The 24,111-nt window shown below is 34.1% G+C and overlaps 1 protein-coding gene across 1 annotated transcript in view; it reads left to right on the plus strand.

The window, feature by feature from the left end:
- LOC129744852 (cyclin-dependent kinase 5 activator 1-like) overlaps window positions 1–24,111 on the plus strand; it is a 184,496-nt gene that overhangs the window by 127,742 nt on the left and 32,643 nt on the right. The window contains exon 2 of the mRNA XM_055737592.1: window positions 18,688–18,825. Within this exon, the coding sequence (XP_055593567.1) occupies window positions 18,688–18,825 (138 nt within the window). The remainder of the gene's footprint in view (window positions 1–18,687; window positions 18,826–24,111) is intronic.

Genomic DNA, 24,111 nt, shown 5'->3' on the forward strand with positions numbered 1-24,111 from the left:
TAATAATCTTTAATTATTGATTTAGCTTGTTTTTAAGCTTCATTTTTTGTCAACATGAAAAGAAGCTAAGTCTTTGAAGAAAAAAGTTATAAATTCAAAAAAAAAAAAATCTGGATTCAATGAAAGTTATATAAAAATGACAGATTTTGCTGGCTAGAGCTTTCACAAGTTTCAAGGAATGTGTTTGTCAAGGTTAAATAAATCAACGAAAGAATTAGCTATGCAAAGCAGTTTTCTGCTATTTTTTTCATCCTACGGTTATACAGCTTTAAAAATGAGCAGTCTAAAACGGTGAAATTTAAAAAAATATTTAGAAAACTTTTTTTCCAAAACTTTGAATATCTTTTCTGAGGTAAAAGTTAGGGTTAAGGATTGTTTACATGAAATTTACTGCTAGAATCAAGGAATATAAATTATCTAGAAATATATTTTTAAGAATTTTCCACACATCCCTGGCGATTTTTGAATGAAACATTTTGTCATCCCATACAAATTTCCATACAAAATTAAAACTCGTTGCGCTAATTCAGAACAAAATAAATCGCTTCCAAAATTTATATCGCTATTTGTGGCAAAAAAAAACAACCAAAAAAGTTATGAGAGGTGTAAAAATGAAGCTTAGTTCTTTTAGAAATGGAACACTTTGTTTTGCTAATAGCTCATTCACTAGCAATCGAACCTTCAAAATTTTGACAGCATTTTGCGGCTTGTAAAAAGTACTATTCCACCTATTTTTATCAAAATTTAAAATTGACGCGTTTTTTAGATATTCACAATGTAACAGAAAAAGAAAAAAATAATGATGTACAGTCTCCTTAAAAATCCGTCATTATCAAATTGGTAGCTGATTAAACCGTTGATTATTTAAAAAAAAACATACACTGTCTTAGGCGATTTAGGCTTTACAGACTGAATAAACGACGTGGACAACTTAATATTAACATTTAACACCCAGTACCGAGATGGGAATCGAACCCATGCCATCAGCGACCAGCGATTACCGTCTTACCACGCTAACCACTCGACCACCAAGACGTAAAACGTTATTCAAAGAAATACTGTGTGTAAGTCTTTAAAAAGTATGCAAACACTGTCAAAAATGTCCACAAAGTTCAAATCAAGCATTAGAGTGAGTACATGATCGGCAACTACGTTTAAGGGTCATCAGGGAAGCCAAGTCTCAAACCAGCATTTTTAATTTTGGATAAGCAAAAAGCTGAGTGTAGATTGCTGATATGTTTTACAAATTTTTCTCTGATAAACTTAGGCTATGAGACAGATGATTTCTGATGCACGACAAAACTCATGAAAAACACTATTTCAAACAAATTCTCCAACGTTTGAATCCTATACCATGTCTGCTCGTGGCAAGGTCCCGAGCATATTAAAGTATGTATTTGCTGGTTGTTTTGTATAAAATATGAACATTTGCCAAGTTTCTGCTCCTATGAAAAAAAAAACAACAAGTTTTCAAATCATTCGTTGTTCAACAGTCGGTGAAGATAGACGGTTTTATTTAAGCTCCTCCGAAAAAAGAACAATAGTGCTGAGCTGACCTTGGATATACCAGAAGGCCTATCACCGTACCTCATCGGACAAAAGAAGATAAGTACAGTATCTCAAAAATAGAATTCGGTTGAAGCTTTTATTGTTTGCTATCAAATGGGAGATAAAAGCGGGGGATCCTCATTTGCGGGGACCCCCGGTGACCACAATAACAACTTGACTCACCCATCACACCACAGTGTTCTACCGACAATGGGTTTAACAGTAGATTCTCAACCACGTGTTTCATCTAAATCGCCAATATTGATATCATCGCTTACTTCGCCACCTCTAATGCTGTCTCCTGCTTCACAAATCGATTCCCCATGCTCATCATCACAATCATCTCCTGAAATTTCCTCACTTCACCTTCCTTTCCCATCCTCTACTGATCAAGTACCGATTGGTCCCCAAAACTCTCAAATTCCAAATTCAGATTTTATTAGAATAAAAAAGTATCCTGAAACATGTTCGGGACCGTATCAAGTTTTTTTCAAACCTAAACAAAAGCCGCTAAATGTAATCAGGGACCGAAAACAGCACGAACACAGTAAGTGCAACACAATTGGATGACACAGCACTTCCGAAACGAAACTGTGCTGTGTCTGTGTCAATCTACTTTTGTTGCGTGTCGGCCGCAACACAGCACAGTATGCGACATAGTTGACGACACAGTGTGTTCGTGTGCCGGTCCCGATATGATTATCATTGTTGCTCCTGCCAGTTAGCTTTTTTTTCAATTCGTCGCCTACTTGATAGCAGCCGAACTGGATAAATTTTTTTCTTTTGCTTTTGCTCAACACAATGTGAGTGAAGAGCTTCGCCATTGAAAATACGGAGAAATGCTGTCCAGTCAAGTGCGACGGGTAAAAAAATAGCCTTGCTCGTAACAACACTGTGCTGCATGCTGTGTTATCCTCGACACGACACAACTGGGAACTGTGTCGTGTTGATTTGATGCAACACAACACAATTGAAGTGCTGTGCCAAACCAAAGTGTCGCACACAAAAATTTATGTGTCAGCACTCCAGGATTTGTGTTGCACGTTATGTACTGTGTTGTGTTTGTGTTTTTTGTCGGTCTCTGAATGTAATAACAATATCAAAAGAACTACATAAACATTATTCATCTATTTTGGAAATAAAGAAAACAGCTTTTAATCGACTTCGCGTGCTGGTGGGGCAGAGAAAACATGCTAATGAGATAGTTAGTAATCTTCTTTTTACATTAGAATATAATGTGTACATTCCAAGCCTTGAGGTTGAAACTGCTGGGGTAATTGTTGATGGATATGTCAGTCTTGAAGATCTTCCTTCTTTTGGTCAGGGTAGGTGGCGTAATGGCGCTATAGCACCGGTTCGCATTCTGGATTGTAATCGCTTATATGACGTCAGTGTTGTTGGAGATAAAAAAGTGTATAGTGTATCAGCTTCTATTCGGGTCGTGTTCGAAGGTACTGTGTTGCCAGAATTTGTCGAAATTGAGAAAGTGTTGTTACCGGTACGTGCTTACATTCCGAAACTCATGTACTGTGAACGATGTAGACAGCTTAATCACACAGCGAAATATTGTGCGAACAAAATAAAATGTGGGAAATGTGGTGTAAGCCACCCTGGGGAAGAATGTTCGATTAAAGAAAACTTGTGTTTTCATTGTAACACCCAACATTTGAGCATTAAAGATTGTCCAATGTACCGGAAAGCTAAAAGTGAATGGAGGAAAACTGTTAGAGAATCACACAAATTTTCATACGCAGAAGTCTTAAAAAAAACTGATGAAACCAATTTATTGAACCTTAACAATCGATTTGATGTTCTTTCCTCAGAAATGTCTGATTGTGATGAAGAACCCAACCCCAATGTTCCTGAAACTATTATTTCAAGAAAAAGAAAACAGCCAACTCGTCCAAAAATTTTGAAAAAAGAGCCTAAAATTTTATCGAGAACTAATACAAATCCAGAACTTTCATTCCCTCCATTAGACCCTCCTGGAACTTCGATTTCAGATTTCGCTCAAAAAAATAACCAAGTACACACAACGAAATTAAGAAATTTGAAAGAAAAAACACCTGAAACAGCACCACACGTTGTAACAGAACCCCCTAACACGGATTCAGCTGAAACATTTTCCATTCAGAATGTTATTGAGTTTATATGTGACGCTTTTGAAATACCTGAATATATTAAATCAATAGTTTTCAAATTTATGCCCCTCATAAAATTTTTTTTCGACAAGTTATGTAGTAAATGGCCCCTCATGGCATCTTTTGTTAGTTTTAATGGATAGAAAAATTATATTTTTACAATGGAATGCAAGAAGTATAGCTCCAAAAAAGGAGTCTTTGATTGTTTTGTTAAATGATTACAACATTGATATTTTCTGTATATCTGAAACGTGGTTAACTGTAGAACTTGACTTTTGTATTACTGGATATAACATTGTGAGAAAAGATCGCGAAACACCCTATGGTGGTGTGCTGATAGGTATTAGATGTGGAATTGAATTTCATAAACTTGATTTACCACAATTTGGAAAAATAGAAGAAGTCTCAATCTCTTGTAAAACAGCAAATTTTCATTTCACCGTTTCATCTTGGTATATACCACCAAATCCATATAAGTTGTTAAAAGAACATACTAAGCAATTAGTGAATCTAATTCCTGAACCAAGATTTCTGTTCGGTGATTTAAATTCTCATGGAACTGCGTGGGGTGAATCCTACGATGACACCAGAGCTTTGACTATTTATGACTTATGTGATGAGGAAAACCTTACTATTCTGAACGATGGACAAGTTACTCGAATAGGTGCTCCAGCTTCTAGAGATTCCGCTGTTGATTTAACGCTATGTTCCAATTCCTTGGCTCTTTCTAGTTCATGGAAGATAATAGAGGATTTGAACGGTAGCGATCATTTGCCCATTTTAACAACGTTTGTGAGCGATAAGACTGTAGAAGGATTTAATTTTCTGTATGATTTAACAAAAAATATTGACTGGTTAAAATATCAAAACTTTTTGTTGGATATAATAACTGAATATGAAAATTCAACTCAAAATATTTACAATTTTGAAGAAGTATATAATTTTTTGAACCAAAGTATTCTTGATTGTGCTATAAAAGCCCAAAATAAACCATTCAACCCAAACATTACATCCAGACGAAGAGGACAGCCATGGTGGGATAGTGAAGCTTCGCAAAAGTATAACGAAAAAAAAAACGCATTCAAAAAGTTCAGAAAAACTGGTAAAATTGAACATTTTAAATCATATCAACAGCTTGAATATGAATGTAGAAAAATGTTCCAAAACAAGAAAAAATCTTATTGGAAAGACAAAATCTCATCATTTTCCAGAACTACAGCATTGTCTTATCTTTGGCGTACTGCTAGGAATTTACGTAACAGCAATCATAGTAACAATGAAACATATTCTGAGGATTGGGTAGAAGAGTTTGCTATGAAAGTTTGTCCTGATTTTGTAAACAAACCAGCCGATGAATTTAAAAATGAAATTGTTTTTGAAGAATTATGTGCTCCATTTAAAATGAGTGAATTTTCTTCAGCTTTACTTTCAAGCTCAAACACTGCAGCAGGTTTGGAAGGAATCAAATTTAAGCTTCTACAAAATATGCCAGATTGTTGCAAAAAACTTTTACTTTATTTATTCAATAAATTTATTGAAATGAATATTGTTCCTGAAAAATGGAGATTGGTTAAAGTTGTTCCGATATTAAAACCCGGAAAACCTCCCTGTAATCATCGCTCTTATCGACCTATCAGCTTATTACCTTGTCCTAGAAAATCCATGGAAAGGATTTTATTGAACAGACTTGAAAATTGGGCAGAAAAGAATTATTATGTCTCAAACACAATTTGGTTTTAGGAAAAGCAAGAGCACTCAAGATTGTTTAGCTGAACTTACTATAGACATACAAACTAGTTTTGTTAAGAAAGAAGATGTACTACCTGCGGTATTTTTAGATATAACAGGAGCCTATGATTCTGTTAATATTGAGATTCTTTGCAAAAAGTTAGCAAGCCAAGGTGTTCCATCCAAATTAGTCGATTTCTTGTATAACCTGATGAAAAGAAAAGAAATGCATTTTTACATTAACAGTAAATTCAAATGTCAGAGGACAAGCTTTTTAGGCCTACCACAAGGATCAACATTGAGTCCATTTTTATATAATTTTTATGTGAGGGATATAGATTCTTGTTTACATCCGGGGGTTAACATGATACAATTTGCTGATGATAGCGTCATATATAAACCTGGCAAGAACATCAAAGATTCTGAAGAAAAATTACAGCTTACATTAAATAATCTGAGCAGTTGGGCAGACAACTTAGGAATTGAATTTTCAGCACAAAAATCAGAAATGATGATATTTTCTAGGAAAAACAATCCACTTAATATATCCTTAAATATAAAAAGAAGTCAATTTGAAAGGTCCTTTTCAGTGAAATATTTAGGTATATGGTTTGATACAAAACTGCTATGGCGTAAACATGTTGACTATGTAGTTAAAAAATGTCAAATGCGAGTTAATTTTCTCAAAACAATAACGGGATCATGGTGGGGCGCGCATCCTCTTGATTTAATTACACTGTATAAAACTACGATTTTATCTATCTTACAGTATGGATGTTTTTGCTTTTCTAGTGCTGCTAACTGTCATTTACAAAAATTAGTTCGTATCCAATTTCGCTGTTTGAGAATAGCTCTAGGAAGCCTTATGTCCACTCATACCATGAGTTTAGAAGTAATCGCAGGAGTGATTCCACTCGAACTTAATTTTTTGGAGCTTAATCTTCGTCAGTTGTTTAGATTCCAGACCAGAAACACTAGATTAATCGACAAGCTGGACTTTTTATTTGAATTGAATCCGGAGATAAAATTTTTGAATAACTATAAAGTTTTTATTACAATAGATACCTACAACAGTCCTGAAGAAAACAGTTTTGATTTTTCAATTGACGAAATACAATTTTCCCCTAAAATAGATTTGAGTTTCAAGAAAGAAGTTGATAAGTTTCCAATAGCCTTAAGGGTACACGCACTTCAAGTATTTCACAGTATTTTCGAAGGCTTCGATCCTGGTTGTTTTATATAAACTGATGGATCTGTATCAGCTCAAGGTGCTGGTTTTGGAATGTATCATACGACCTCTTCACAAAGTTACAAATTAATGACCCCTTGTTCAATATTTGTTGCTGAAATGATCGCCATTTATCACTCGTGTGAATACATTAAAAGTTTGCCTCCTTCCAGATACATCATATGCTCAGATAGTATGAGTTCTCTGTCTTCTCTCATGTCAGGTCAATTAAATTCTACAACTTGTATTTTTTCATATAAAATCAAAAAAGCATTGTTAAATCTTAATAATTTAGGATATACAATATCATGGTTCTGGATCCCATCCCACTGGGGAATGTAAAAGCTGATCATCTTGCTAAGCAGGGAGCAATTAGTGACTTGGTTTATTGTAGAGGTTTCCAACATTTTGAACTTTATTCCATTGCACATTCCATAGCATTGTCTAAGTGGCAAAGTAAGTGGAGTAGTAGTGACTTAGGAAGATTTTGTTTCTCAATTTTACCTCAAGTCCAAAATAAATCATGGTTTCATAAGCAGTTTTTTGAAAGAAATTTCATAAAAATTTGCTCGCGGATTATCTCAAATCAGCCTAGCAGCCCATTTGTTTCGGATCAGACTGTCAAACACGAACATTTGTGATTGTGGTAAAGACTACGAAGATTTAGATCATGTTGTGTGGCACTGTTCAAAATATGAACGCTATAGAGGAGAACTAATAGATTCTCTGAATAGAATATCTAAGTCTTCTAATACATCTATTAGAGATATTCTGGGGCAAAGGGATATGCAAACAATGAAGTTGATATTTGAATTTCTAAAGAGTGCTGGCTTGAAATTATGAAATAAATCAAGAACATTCAACGAATACCTGGAAACTGACGAAAAACGCACGGAATGTACATGAAGACGGAATACCCGGAACTAAAGGAATACCGTGGAATACCCTAGAACTACAAACGAAAAATAATAACTCAAAGTTAATCGGTTTTATTTTGTAGAAATACTAAAAATTAGTTTGTAAAAAGTCTTCGGCTCAGAATGATCCTGAATCAAGAGCCTTTAATATATGTACATAGTTTAGTCAATAAAGGAAAAAAAAACAAGTTTTCAAAACGAAAACTTTGGTTTTCGCTGTTTTTAAAAGCCTTAAAAGAGTAATCTTGTATGTGCCCTTCGCAACCTTATTAATCGATTATACTTTAAGTTCAATCTCATGATGGTTTTACTTCGTTATTATCAGATAACACCAGCAGAAATCCCATTAAAAACGCTTTAAAGTGGCTCAAAAATAATCAAGATTTTGTAATTTCGAAATAGCGTTATCTACTAAATTGCCATCATTTTTTAAGAGAAATATTGAACCAAAAAGTGGCAGAAATTGAAGGAGGAGGATGTAGCCACCAAAAATACAGATTAGACGGAGTTTAAGTGGTATAAGTTTGAAACATTGTTTAATATAATGACTGAAAAAAGTGTGCGCCGGCCGATGGGAGGTACCAAGAATAAAGTAGAAATTTTTCTCACAAAAAACGAAATTTTTTTTTTAAATTTTTTATGAATAATCATTAGATTACCTTTATTTCCTTCATAGAAAGTATTTCGATCAAACGAATGGTTTTTGAGATACACGCATTCGTAACTGTCCCATTTCTAAAAGAACTTAGCTTTACATGTCATAATTTTGTGGAATCCTTAATAAAAAAAAATTAAAATGAAAATAATCAATGGTCAACGGTTGTAATTTATTTGAAAAGGGAAATATTTAACACTCGATTCCTATTAATTTGTAATAACATCAAACTATTTATGAATGATGATTTCGATCGAAAATTATCTTCTAGATCCAGCTCCACGAACAGGAAGCCGCATAAACTTCTCATTCAATTGATATTGAATTGATATTGGATCAGGATGTCGAGTAGGTAACGCAATCCCGCCACAATGTAGAAAGAATGAAATGTAGTTTCATATACCGGGAGAAATAACATTTATGAAACCTACAACAGCAGCATTTTTTCCTGCTTGGTACGGCAACTTGATAACATCGCCCGTGCGGCTTCATCTGGGATGGAAAAACCGCTCAAGTTGTCAGATCGTTTGTGGAAATCGCTTGTTGCTAAAAATAACTTCTGCAATCCATGCTGGCTGGATCCTGCTGTTTGCCGTTTTGAAGTCGTAAATTTACCTACACATAAATACCTCACACACTAACCAATCGAGCATTCCATTTTCCAACTTTTCCATCAGCAGCGCCGTCACGCGTGTGTGGAATGCACAAAAGTGCTGCCGTCCTGCAGCTTTACGATTGAACCGATTTCCAGTCCTAGATCAAAACCGGAAGAATGCGGGGGAGGGAATGCGAAAGCAGCACGTTGCAATTCATCCCGCGTTCATACATCTGAGAACGATATGTTGAGACAGGCCGATGCAAATTTGTTTTCACGTCGTCCTCAACCCTTTTAAGGCATGGAATGCGCAAGCGTTATGCCTCTAGCCCTTACTAGTTTTGCCGCCAGTCTGGAGTTGATGCATTCTACTCGACAACTTTGGTTCCTGTTTCTTCCTGGGGGACGCAAAGTGCATTTGCCGGCTTCGTATGTTCACGTTTTTCACAGTACACGTCGTTTCGGTGGCACAGCTCTGATCCGGTGTTGTTGAAGTGCAGACGGCGTGAACACTTCACATGTATGATTTTTGGGGCTTGCGAAACATGAATATGGAAAGTGGCACACGAAAGTGGATAAGAGATAGATACATTAATTTGCTAAAGATTTTCAATAAATTCGTAAATAATGTTTTTAGATTTTGAATATATATTTTTGACTCTCTGGAGCCATTTTTTTAGTGCATTGATAAGTTTAAGATATCGAAATATGTATATCAGATTGTTATTAAAAATTTTGAGCAAAAATCTATCGTGCTCGAAAAGTCTACAATAAATAGATAATCTAATAATCATTTGCCGAAATCCCTTTTACTCAAGAGTAGCTTGTTTGTTTGCTAACACACTAAGAACCGCGAAGAAATCTGAGACGGAAAACATCAAAATTCAGCAAAGTGTATCTCAGAAATCACTGGACGGATTCCTACAAATTTTGCATCTCTGAGTTACTGAAATTGTTGTTTTAAAATACTAAACTCAGAACATGTGAGTCATGCTTCTTGAAGTAACACACTAGCGGCAAGCAAAAAAAACGAGATTCATATCTCGTATTTGGTCCGCAAAGTGTTAAACGCATTATTTTTTATATCAAAACAAATATAATAAAAAAGCGGGCTGAACAGATAAAAGTTCGTTAGTGTAAAATATAGTGTAGTGTTTTTATATAATGTTGTATTTGACACAACTTTTTTTTCACACTGTTTTTGAATTAAAAAACACATGTAGTCTAGTTTTTATTTCACAAAATGTTAAAGCATTCTAGTTAGCGAATTATCGCTCTGTAAAGAAATGTTGTAGCAATAACCCATTTTATAATAAACTTCGTATATTCAAATTTCATTTGGAATGAAAGAAAATATGCAAGAAAAACCAGTACAGTGATTTTTTTCAACAAAATTTAGCATTTCTCCATAAACCTCAAACAAAATATCATTCATTATGAATAAATGCACACTAGAGTGCCCCAAACGACCCGACATTTGAAAAAGTTATGCGCTGCAGGCTTAAATTGATCTTAGGCTTAGTACAAGGTCTCATGCCAAATTTGGGCCAGATCGGATCACGGGAAGTGGTCGCTCAACGAGCCTGAAGTTTGTATGGGATTTCGAGACATTTTGTTCGGGAGAAACATAAAAAAAACAGTTTTTCATCAAAAACTTTGGTTCCCGTCGGCCGATTTCTTTCAAAAATGGTTTTTCTTACAGCCTAAGTTATGCAAAATATTTCATTCAAAGACTGCATTTCGATTCAAGTTTAGACACAAAAGTTACTAGCCTTCTAAAAATAGTTAATTTTTAAATGGGTGATATTCATCACTATTAATGAGAGACACTGCTTCGAGCATTTTGACGTAGGCATTAAGCCTCTCATGTTTTTGAGTTGATTTTTTTTCAACCAGATGATATAAAAAAAACGATGTATTACAAGATCTTTTTCAAGTAGGGTTCTCTCTGATTTAAAAAATGTCACCAATGACTGAAAGAACATCAGATGATTTGTAGCTTCTAGGGTAAGAATTTTTTCAGCCCCTATACGGGCCGGATCAATCCGGGCTATTTTATGTAAAAACCTGGCAAAATCCGGACATTTGATTTCAAAATTGTCGACCAAAAATCCGGGCAATATTCGAGCAAATTTGATCAAAACCCAAGAATTAACCAGCATAAATCAAGAAAATTGAACTTCAAATAAAACATTTTTGTCAAAACTTAAAAGTACATATATTTTATATCGTATTTAAGACTTCCAAAGATTTTTTCAAGATTATTTTTTATAAAAATTGATTTCGTTTTGGACGCATAAATGAAAAAAAAGTGCAACACAATCGTTTTTTTTTTTGTTTGATTTTGGCATATAAAGTGAATAAATCCAGGCAAAATCCGGGCTGTTTTCAATGAAATCTAAAACGATTAACCACACGAATTTTGGTCACATAATTGATTTCCAGGTGTTTTGAGGTCTCGCAATTAGACTTTCCAAGATTTCTTACGATCCTGCATAAAAATTGTGGTCAATGAATTTATTCATTAGCAGTGTTCGGCACAAAAACGCTAGTCCGCTAAACGCTAGTTAGTCCGCTAAATTTTTGTTAGCGGTTTAATTTTGTCGCTATTTTTTTATTGACCTAGCGAATTAAAAAGTTCCGCTATTGTTTGGTTCCGCTATTTGAAGACCGCTAACTTCCATACATTTGTTTCAAATTCACAGATTAATCAAAGAAGTATGGGAGAGTGGGGAATCATGGGCCACTTTTTTTCGTTGTTGCATAACTTCTTTATTATAAAAGTTAAAATAAAAATAAAAAATGGTATGGTTTTCTACATTTTCAAGGTATCACAAGGTATTTTTTTTTAATTTTTAATAAGTTATTTTCCTCTAATTCTGACTGTTTAAAAAAATGCAATATTTTTTGGATTTTGAAAAATGGTGGGGAATCGTGGGCCACCAAACCCAACTTGACCAAATAACATGCAAAGTTTATGAATCGACCCAAAACTGTGATTTACTAATTCATTTCGTTATTTTAAAGCTATTTCAGATGATGAAATAAAAAAGAGAGCTGTGTATGATCGCATAGATTCTAAAACCTGGCTCGGGAACGTTTTGGCAAAATTTCTTATATAAGATGGACAAAATATTTTTCATAACTCTTCATTTGGCAAAAGAAAACTTCACAGATAGGAAAAACGTATTTTAAGCTCTGAATGTGTATAAAAACATAAAAATATAAGTGATTCAAGATGTGTGGCCCACGATTCCCCACAAGCTATGATTTGCAAATTGGTTGCGTTTGTGGGACTTATTGATGTTTCATCAAAAATTCCTTTTCCACGTGAAAGATCATGACAAAACTAAGATCACAAGCGTATGAGCATATTTTTGTTATGCGCTTTAGGTTCCCCATCGCTGAAATTAGCGGGTGTTTTTTTAATTATGTAAGTAAATTTTTCTAACTTTTTTTAGCTTGATAAATAAAAGAAGTATATGATGCGCATTTCAGTCAACAACATATAGGAATATATGCTCACGCTAAGCGACGACGATGACAGTTGGTTTGAGATTTTTATCTCAACACACATCTGAGATATTAAAAGTGGCCCACGTTTCCCCATGACCCACGATACCCCACTCTCCCCTATACTTTTAGAAAGTATCGGGTATCATTCTGGCTTCAATGCGCTTTAGACGAAAAATGTTTCTTCGATTGTCTTCAATGGGGAAATGCGCACAAGAGTCAGTTCGAAAATAAGATAAAATGAATTGGAATCATTTAACCTTCGTTTGAATTTTGTATTTCTATCATGTAAGTTTAAAAACTGGTTAGAGATTTTGCATTGGACTGGACACAAAAAAATTGAACTCTGTTTGTACACTATTTGAATCAAAAGAATTGATATATAACCATTATCTCTGCTGAAAATAAGGCTGGAATAAATTTGGGAGGGGGGGGGGGGAGATAATAACAAATAATTCAAATTTTCTATAAATTGGAATAAATTTAACAAAAGCTTGCATGCTACAAAATTGCATATAATTTATATTTCACAAATCGAGAAATTGAGTTACGTAAAGATCGGAAACTTGAAAAAATCTCGAAAACAAAAGATAATAGAATTTCTATCTTCTGCAGTTTAATTTTTATTCGTTCAACTTTTCGAATGATCTCTCCGATTTATTTTAAATAAAACCATCAATTTAATTTATTAACCCCCTTCAGGGTTTTTGAAAAATAATATTCAAAGGGGTGAAGGGGGAATAAAAGAATAATTTTATATTTGTTCAGCCCCAAATGATATTTTTTAATTTAGTACATCATAAAACCATGAAATTACAAAAAATGTTATCAATAATTTTTCTGTTTCTGTTTGATTGATTGCAGTTAGTGATTAGCGATTAGCACTCTACGCTTTAAGCGATAACTTTTTCAGCACATTTAGCGGTTTAAATTAGCGATCGCTAACTTTTATTGAGTTAGCGATATAATTAGCGGCTCTAAATTTTCGGTTAGCGGTGCCGAACACTGTTCATTAGCTTCATTAGCGTTTAAACATTACATCACTAGGTTGTATCACTGAAAATTTCATGAATGCGCAAAAATCCGTTCAAAAGTTCTTCACAAATGAAAGTGTTGCATTTTTTTTCGAATACAGCCCTTAATCCTCTGACTCTGAGAGCTTCATTCGAAAGTTATATTCAAACCAACTCATTTTAACGGAATAATCATATCCATGAACAAAAATATTCCTGGATAAAAATAATATGAGCTGTAGGAACGGGGAGGGAGAGTGTTTGATGATTAAACTCCCCCACCCAATGAGGGTCCAAAGTTGCCTAGCAAAGTATTTTTCTCTAAACTAAAAATTAAAAATTCCAAATAAAATTTTGATCAACGACGAAAATGATTCAAGAGTAACTATCCCGACTTAGAACCTCGAAAGAATTTCCAACTTGTTAATAGAAACTAAGTCCCGAATATCGAATTCCAAAAAGGTAAGACTAAGCTTTCCAAATCGCACATATTTTGCCCGAATTTTTGCACTTCATCTGCACAATCGAACCAAAATTTATATTAAGTCATTAAAATTTTATACTTATTTCTTGCGTCAAATTTTTTTAAGTAAATTTTATATCAAAATTAATGGGATCGATTTTTTGAAAGCTTGAAATATGATTTCAAATTCACTGATGTATTTCGATAAACAAAACTCAAGTGTTTTTCTGCATGAGTTTTATTTAATGATTTTTATATTGGTGGATATTGGAAAGAATATCTCGGATTTTCACGGCCTGGATACTTGGGGAAAAATATCAGGTAAGCTTTGGCTGGAATAATTCTGGATTTTGTGGTTCCAAATTTGCTTAGAAACATTAAAATTCGATGTCTGTAATAAGAATGCGAATTCTGTATCCAGTTTATTGTTACTGAACTTCAGCTTGGATCAACGTTGGGAAAAAATCCTGATTCGAATCTCGGTTTTGCATTTCAAACTTTTATGTTCAAAACTCATTCTTTTGGAATAAGAAAATAAAATATTTAAAATAACAAACCATTTTTAGGATTTGGAAATTTACATCTGATTCTTTCGCAGAATCTTAAGTAAGTTTCATAATGGTGATCCGGAATTGAAAAATCTGAAGCAGTTTCATCATTCACAGTTTTCCTTCAAATTCACAAGTTAAATTTCGAATAAATAACTGACTACGGTCCTGTATGAGAGTATTTTTACGTGACGATGAAACATACATGGATCTTCAAAATCTGGTCGGTTCCCTTTCAATATCTTGCATTACAAGATAAGTTTCCTGGATGTGTCAAGCTACTTCCAAGATAATTGTGCTAAGTCGATATTAGAAATCTTATATCCGTTCGTCTCAATTCGGGAAAAATGCCATTGACCCTTTTTACGAGGGAAAGAATTGTTTTAATTATAATTTGTATGAAGTCGTTCAGTGTAGTAGTTATGATTTTATTCACGTTTCTTTGAGTTAAAGCAATGATGCTGCAAATAAAATAAAGCATTTGAAAACAGAAATTATGTATAAGCTATTCATGGGTAGATTATTTAATTTGTACATGTCTATCGAATACTAAATCTTTTTTGTCGAAAACTAAATCTTTTTTATCGAAAAATAAACTTGGCGGTTGAAAACTAGATATGGTTTAATCTCGATGGTTTAAAAAATATTAAAAATGAATTTGCACACTTTTGGTCAACAAAAACTGCTTAAAATGTAGAAAAATGTGCATTTTATTATAATAAATCTATTTTTTTTTTCAAATAACATTTTAAAAATTTAAACATCATTATTGTTGACATCAAGACAAAAATTGTCATAAACTAGGTATTTTACCTTACTTTGAAGAGGTAGATACAGTTAGAATTGCATCTATCATAGGGTTACCATATCCCGCAACACCAAGAAAAGTACATTGAGATTATTTATCTAAAAAAGAGTAAGAGAATTTAATTTTCTATTTAATCGTCGTTTCTCGCATGTATAGACTTCAAACTTGCAAAAAAAGTCAATTTATTAGATTTACAATATATCGCGATGGCAAAACACATTTTTACATGGATTTTGTATATAAATGGTGGCTCAGATTACGCGGAAGCTCGGATAACCAGAGCTTGGATAAGCAGGGTTCTACTGTATATATTGTGTGTTATCTGAGGTGGCACCGATTTCAATTCAATCAAATACAGCCAATGTCTTGGAGGTTATGTAACTTACATGACAATTATAAATTTTCTTTTAAAATATTCTTGTACTATTCTTAAATGTTATGCATATTGATTACAGTTTGCATCTCAAAGGCGCTTATCGCGCACTATTTTTATAACGACTAAAAATGCATGTCTATAAAAAAAAAAGAAATTTAAGTAATTTTTTGCAAGCTGTATTTCTTTCTTCTTTTTGCATAAGATGTGTGGGGCATCTTTTGCATAAGATGTTGTGGAACAACTTCACACAATAGAGAAAAGAAATACGTTGATATTTCTGCTCAAATATCTTTCAACAAAAAAAAGAATCCATTTTGTAAAGATTCACAAGAAGAAGAGTACGCCCATATCTCGATCGAAAAAGAGGACATGTACTCTTAAAAGAGTACGCATGGTATCCCTTATCTACCACCACACTTAAAAAATCATCACTTTTCACCGAAAAGACCGATAAATTAAGTAATAAAAAAAATTAGGGTGAGTGCTCCTACTTTGGACCTAGAGCCTACTTTAGCATAACATTAATATATTCCTATGCACACAATGCACTCTTATTCTTCCTGAACCCTACCATACCGTTTTTTGACATTAAAAGTCTTTCTGATAATATTTTCAACGTTTTTGAAAATGTACCTTCTCATCAGTAGTAAATCAGACAGCTCATTTGGGGGAGCGCGTTTAAAGAAATTAGAGTATTTAAGAAAAATTCACGGGTTTATACTGTCCTATCCAAAGTTTAGAAGAAAATTACTTTCATTGTGAAGAATATGAACCATCCTACCTATTTTTCCTAAAATTCATGAAAATCAATGGAAAACTCGGAAAATTTGCAAAGGGTCCAAATATAGGAAACTATCGACTTTGATGTTCCATGTTTAGACCTAACATCACCAAAACTTTGCATCAACACCAGCAAATCAACAAAAGTGCGAATTTTTGATTAAGGTATAATTTTGAACGAATATTGAATATTCCTAACAGTTTTTGCCAGCTTTACGGATATAAACTACAAGTAAGTAGACACAAACAAGTTTCAGTTATTGTTCTGCTGATAGAGCTGATGGGGAATGGAAGTGTTTGTGATATTCATAACAGAAATTTAATTGTTTTAAATGTTAAAAAGCTGTAATACTTTTTTATGATAATAATTGATTGAAGATCACATTTTCAATGAATTTGTTTATTTATTTTCGAAAAGTCATACTTTTATATAAATTTTAGTTCTGGGACCAGAACCGGTCCAGTACCAAAATAGGAACAGTAGGTTCAATGTTGGAACTTTTGATCATCCATATCTTTGCAAATCTCTCAATAACGGCGTAACCTATGTTGAAAATTTTCATTGTAACTTTCAGATAAGATCATGACTTATGTATGAATTTCCTAAACGATATAAATTTCCCGTCCATTTTTGAGAAAATCATGATTACTTGAAAACCACCGCTTAAAGGGTCCAAAGTAGGGCAACTAACCCTATTTAATTTTTTTTAAAGATTTTTTTTATCTGTTGTTAATGTTTAATATTAGTTAGATATATAAAATTCACTGAGGAATAATGGGTAGCAATCCTTCAATAAATGTTAACTTCAAGGTAAATACGGAGTTTCGTTTTGGTTTTTCAATACAAGAAAAAAATAACACGCATCAACTCTTTTGCCTCCTAAATAATTCATCCAATACTGGACTCTCTGGAGCCACTCTTTTAACCGATTCAAAATGTAAATAGTTTTGAACGTATTGATCAATGCAACCTATCTGGATATTTTTACTCTGTTGATTGTTAAAATCCGTTTCGGCAAAAAATACACTTTGAACGAGATATATCCAATAAGAATTTTAAACATCGGACCACGGTCCGTTTATGGCATCCCTATCCGAAGAATTCTGTAATCCATGTCGCTACAACGTCAGGTGCCCTTTCGCTCGCATGGTTGCAATGATTGCATTGATACGGCTTGTGTGTATGTACTTTATCATTCAGGTGATTATCATCCCTGTGGTAGGGCTACGGCTGCCGTTAAGAGTTTCCCTTATAGATTCCACCAACTTTGAATAGCCGCGTATCGTTTAAATATGCAGATATTTAGGAGTAGGTACAGTTCGCTCATGTTATTGGAATACTAACAAACCATCTTGCGTTGGTCCAAGCTAAATAGGGACAAGCTTGGCAGGCAGCTAAATATTTAAGGCTGTTCCAAACACTTGCGAAAACGTTCCATCGCAGATGGAGGATCTTGATGAATTACGACGAGTCGAAGGAATAGCGAAAACAGCCAGCCATTTGCCGGAAACCACCTCAGCCGCCGCTTGAATCTGTTGCAGCCACACTAAACGAATCGTTCCCGTCCTGTCTCCAACGACGGTGAATGCTAATTGCTTGTCCTAGATTCCAGCCAGGCACAGCCGGCTTTTTCGTTCGCTTATGACTGCATGGTCTTGGTCAGGGCAGGATTATGTGGGGCGAATCTGCTGAACGAGTGACGGCCACAAACCGGGTTTAGAGAAACATAAATCGTCCACCATCCAGAGTGAGAAGCATCCACAATTAGTTTCTCTGGCATGTGGAGCTCCTTTAAAAGACCAAGGGAAAACGACGGTGAGCTTGTGAAAAGAAATGAATAATTGCATCTGAAATGCAATGGAAAATTTCTGTTCCCCCCAATTGGAGGGATTCTCTTTGAAGCTGATGAAACTGCGGCTGATATGAAGCATATAAATTAAAGTTTCCAGCCTTTTATTAGCTCTTAAAAAAGTAATTCTGTATCAAACAACTTCAATTGACTTTTTTAAAGAGATTATCTCATTTTAGTTTAGCACATATCGTTATAACAAAGTTGTGTTAAAATCAATAATTGATACCTATACCATTTAAGACAGGAAAGGAGAATACTTAAAAACCAAAATTCGAAAACACCCCCACCCCAATTCCAATTTTTCATAAAAAACAACACCTTTGTTGAAGAAACTACGACTTTCTTTCGTTCAATTTAAAGTCATCAGATGAACATTACTGAATCATCGAATATGCTCTTAAAAATTGTCATATTTTCGAACATAAAGTGAAAAGGCAACGATGGATTTTTAAAATTTCAAACACGATTTTCGCCCAAAAAACTTACAACATTTTCTCTTCCCTTTTTTCCGCATTTTACAGGCCTCCACATCCGAGCTGCTGAAATGTTTGGGAATGTTCCTGCACGATCGGTGCCGAAAGTTACGGGATTTCCAGGCGGGAGATGCCGTCATGTGGCTGCGGGCAGTCGACAGGAGTTTACTTATTCAGGGATGGCAGGTGAGTTTGAACAATCCATATTCGAAGCCCAACCAAGAAGGGTCACTCCGGAATGTGGCACAGCGCCCAACATCACAACGACTGGGTCGCGGTCAACGAGTCGTCTTGTTCCGATAAAAATAGAAACCGCGCCGGCCGCGTCAAGTGCCATGGCCATGAAATGAATGAAGCCCCTGTGTTGCCCAAGAGTTGGCTAACAAGTTGAATTGTTGAGCCAGAATACCACACCGCGTGGTGGTGGGTAGTATATTTTAATAAAATTGAGGTCGAGGATGTGACATTTGGTTTGGTTTGGATGCTAATTCTAGAGGTGACTCAGAACCTTACATCTACAACTTTCATCAAATGTACACCGGACTCATGCCGGACCGGAAGCGGGAAGGAAAGCAGAAGTAAATCAATTATTGAACATGGATGTTTGTTTTATCACCTACCTACTCTCTCCCCTTCTCTAGGGGTGTAGTTGGATATTTTTCAAAACGTCGATGATGCATTGATAATAGAGATGATTAAATTCGACGATAACTATAAATTCCAACATGGTTTTGCGAACATTGATGATCCGAATTGCGTTTCAGATCTGTTTTGAGGATTAGTTTTGGAATCCATTTAATTTAGACAGGTCTATCTCTTTAGGATAATCGATAGTCATAAATAATAATGAAAAAATAGTTCCCCCAGAAATTAAGTTTATTTTCAAGATTTTAATGGTTATTGTAATTTGGACTATAAAAATTGAATTTTAATCATCAACCAACACTTAGAAAACAAGTGTTCGTCATAACACGTAATAACTCCGTGTTTTGAAAAATATGGGGAAAATATGGACGGAAATTTGAAATTCTTAAATTTTAATCCAATTCTGAATTAGCAAAATTTTTCATTCAAAAATCGTCGAAGATATACTGAAATTTTCAAAAAACAAAACTTTTGATGAAAATTTTTCCTCGATTCTTGCTTCACTATTCATGTGAACAAAACATAAACTTATTTGTACCCCAGAAATTTATTCAATGTTATGCAATATTTTTTTCAAAATTTATTTTTTTAGATTTCATTGTTTTTGGCTGCTTATTTGAATGCTGTGTAATCGTAGGATGAAAATAAAAAACATCAAAAACTGCCATAGCCATGGAATTTTCTGATTTATATAACCTTTGCAAAAACATTAAATGAAATCATTTAAAGCTATAGCAAGCAAAGTTTGCCATTTTTAAATACATTTAAATGGATTTAGATTTTTATTTCGAAATGGTTACATATAACTTTTTTCATGAAATGCTTAGCTGCTTGTCATGTAAGCAAAAAATGAAGCTTAAGAATAGTCAAAACCAAAAATCAAATACCAACTTCATTTAAAGCTCAACTGAGTTTTCTAGATGATTTAATGTGCAAAAATGTCTCCTTCCATACAAATTTCCACACAAAATAGAAACGCGTTACGCTAATTCAGGAGTCAACCAAATCATCTCAAATTTTACACTGATGCTTGATGACCAAAAAGGCATCGAAAAAACATATGGGAGCAAAACGTCATTCTTTGCAGCGGTCTGATACCCCACTTAACCCTGCAAGGTTTGAGATCAGGACTGGGGATCAGAATCAAATCATCATTAAGATCAGGATCAGAAACGGATTTGGATGCAAATCAAAATTAGGATCATGACCTGGATTAGGTTCTGGTTTAAGATCAAGATCAGGAGCAGGATAGAGCTCTGGATCAGGTTCTAAAAATTTAGATCTTTTCCTAATCGGTATACCCTTGAATTTTCCAAATTTTTCCGCTCCGTCGGAATGTTTATCAATTAAAAGAAGTTATTCAAATTACCGTTATGGTTAATTGCAGTAAATCTAACCACATCTATCTTTCCTCTCCTTCATTAAACATTGTAACCATTTTTTAATGTTAACACACTTATATCCTTCATTTTCGCTGAAAAATTCACAGAAGTTTATCAGAAGTCTAACTTTATCTTTCAAAAGCAATTTGATTTTTTGTTTTTCAAAATTTGCATGAACACATGTGCTAGAGAGCTTAATTTCAGTACTTTTTCGATTGCAAAAATTGAACAAATTTATCGAGTTTTTGTCCTTTTCCAAAAAGCTTTATACTAGCATTCCAAATTTTTTCCAGCACGTGTCCGGGCCGGGCAATTCCGTCTTTTTTTTATTTTGAAACCCGACAAAAACCGGTCATTGGATTCAAATTTTCTATTTCAAAATTTTGGCCAACCCGGAAAATTCTGGGCAAAATGTATGCACAATTTGAACGAAGTTAAGAGAAAAATAGGTTAAAATCATTTCAAACTTTGATTGCTCTTCGAAGCACATCTAATTTTGTTCGAAGCTTCCAAAAACAATTTTTAATTAATCTTGCTGAATATAACTCTGAGAATTCGTTTACAGACTTGAAAATCAAAGCTTCTCATTGCTCAATTTATTTTATTTTATTTTAGAAAATATTTAGAATAAATCCAGGCAAAAACATTCAGTTTTTTCATAAAATCCGGGTATCCGGGCCGCATCGGATTAACCTTTAATTGTTCTTTAAATATCCGGGCAAGCCCGGATAAAACTGGCCAATCTGGAATGACGGGGTTTACATTCTTCTTTTCTTGGTTAACATATGATCTTTTTTTTTTTTTTTTTCAAAACAAATCCAGAATAGTGGTACTTTTTAGCCCTTCAAATGTTAGATATTTGAGATTGAAAACACATTGACCAGAGATTTCTGGCGCTTTTGAAATGATATTTTTTCGAAAAATAGGCCAAATTTTCAGTTATCTCATGTTTTAAAGCTTTGTTATTACGCTGATTTTAATAAACCATGTCTAAAAGTGGGGTTGCTTTTAAGTGGGTTAGTAAAATAAAATTTTTTATCTTTCCAAAAAACTCTAATACAAATGCCATGTATGCTTAACAAAGACAGGAAAAAATGTGTTTCAATTATTTTTAGGTTCATGTGTATAATTTTTTTTTTAAATGAAAAGAAAAATAAAATGTTTGAAATGAAGTGATTGAATTTGTTTTATTTTGTGATAACTCAAATTTCAATTCTGAATTACTTGATACACTTCTAATCGCAATTTCCGATTTTGGCAGAAAGCTTTTCAAACCCCTATTCTTTTTCTTTATAAAAGACAATTAAATTAACTAGGGGAGTAAGCCATGACTTTTGGGGCAACGGACGCGTTTTTTTTTCTCTCTGCCAAAAAATTAATTCAAGTATCGTTTAATTTGGAAATTTGAAGTTTAAAGTGAAATATCTTTGTATAAGTGCTCGACAGAAGTTTGTTATGTGTTTTTGATACTGTTAGCTTTATTGAAACCTCGTTGGGGAGCCTGAAGTTGTGTTTCGATCATGATAAGTTTCCTTTCGATTCAAGTGCGCACCCCGAAATGAAGAAAATCATAGAAAAGCCCATCCAAAAATGTGGTTGGTGGAGTGAAATCTAAAAAAATCAAGCTGAAACTGTTATTGATTGGGATTTTTCGTGATGAACAATAAAGCACGGCGGCCGTATCATTTGTGGAAGATACGATTGATCTTAGGGCAAAGCTTAGCGACAGCTTTTGGGAGGGAGGGTTTTTGTGTTTGATGAATTAATTGGAGAAAAATATCATACCGTGAGCCTTGATCAAATATTTTCGAAAAATACCCAAGCATGAGTGTCAGAATCATTGCTTCCCCGGCTTGAAAATGTATTATTCGGAGAGTGAATCCTATCAATCCAGTGGCATTAATTGCGTTGAGTGTTGCATCCTGGAAAAATGAAGGGGTCTACATACGTGCAAAAAGTGACATTCCAAAAAAAGACATGTTGGCGGAGCATGAGGCGTCGTCAAACGCAAAAGCCGCTAGCCAATACAGGGCTAATAGAAGGAGGCAATCATCATCAAAGCAAAGGTTGCTTTGGTTTGCATCATTTGGTGAGGAATTTCCAATTTATTTTTTCCATATTCGCTCTTCACGTTTTTTTCTCTCAATGTCAGCAAGGTTTTATGATTTCTTAACACAACACAACTCTACAAGAAAAATTTAGGAAAACACATCAAAATGCTGACATCAGAATGAAACGAACTCAAAATACAAAACTAATATTTCCCATGATGCAAAACACCAGCATTGGCCGTATTAATTATTTCCAAATTTACCAATGTGCCTTCTTGTTCAGACACTATTACTATAGGGTAGAATACAAAAAGTTTTTTGAAGGCCCATTTTATTTAAATCTACTCTACGTCACTTACATATATTTTTAGCCAATAATGAAAATTACCAGTATTTTGGCTTGACAACATTTCATAAAATAATTGAAATTGGATGCAATGATTTATTTAGGACGTGTCAGATTATTTGGCCTTGTCTGACTGTAATAATAACCTTTCAAGGTCTCAAAAGACCTTGAAAGGTTTATGTTCTACTATTTTTTTTTTGTTCTTCTTTACTTTCAAGAGCGAGTAAAGGCGCTATATCCTTGGTCGATGACCAGAAATGATGGAACACGGAAATCTAAAACAGTTATAGAGTTAAATTTTAATGATTGAAAATGTTAATGTTTAATGCAAACTTTTGCCTTGTTTAATGATTTCTGTGTTTAAAATAACTCATTTCCAGCCGCTGAATGATGGGTCACTTCATTGGTTCAATAATCTACAAGGAGCACTTTTTAGCGTGCTTCCAACGAAATGCCCCTCGGAGCGTATGGTACTGGTGGTCCACGCTTCTTCTTTCCCCTTGTTCCTGACATCTCTGCGTTCTCTGCTCCACAGTAGGCCCGACCATTTTATGTTTTTAATTATTTTAATGTTTCTATGTTAACATAATTAAAAGCATGAACAAAGACAAGAAGAATAATAACATGTTTTTATTATTTTTCGGGACTCAGACTTAAGTTCTGGCTGTGGAAGTACGATTAGTGATAAAAGACAATTAAATTTACTAGACCAGTGGTTTTTAAATTTTTTTACTCACCGCTCCTTTTTTTCGAATTTCTAAACCTACCGCCTCCCTCTAAGTAAACGATTTTGTTGAAGAAATTTTCGTCTGGAAATTGCGTAATGAATTATTGTGTGTGCTGCATTAAAAAAAAAATTCAACATGAATTTCAATAGCTAATTCAATAGCTAATAGATAATCAAACGAGTCGTTTGTAGTCAAAAGGGTATAATTTCAAATATTAATAAATTCAAGTTAATGATGCATAACGATTAATCACACCTCAACCTTCAGCTGGTGTAAATTTCAGATTTGTAGAACTTTATTTTCACATTTGAATGGAATGG

This window comes from Uranotaenia lowii, chromosome 2 (assembly GCF_029784155.1).
Source record: "Uranotaenia lowii strain MFRU-FL chromosome 2, ASM2978415v1, whole genome shotgun sequence".
Taxonomy (NCBI): Eukaryota; Metazoa; Arthropoda; class Insecta; order Diptera; family Culicidae; genus Uranotaenia; species Uranotaenia lowii.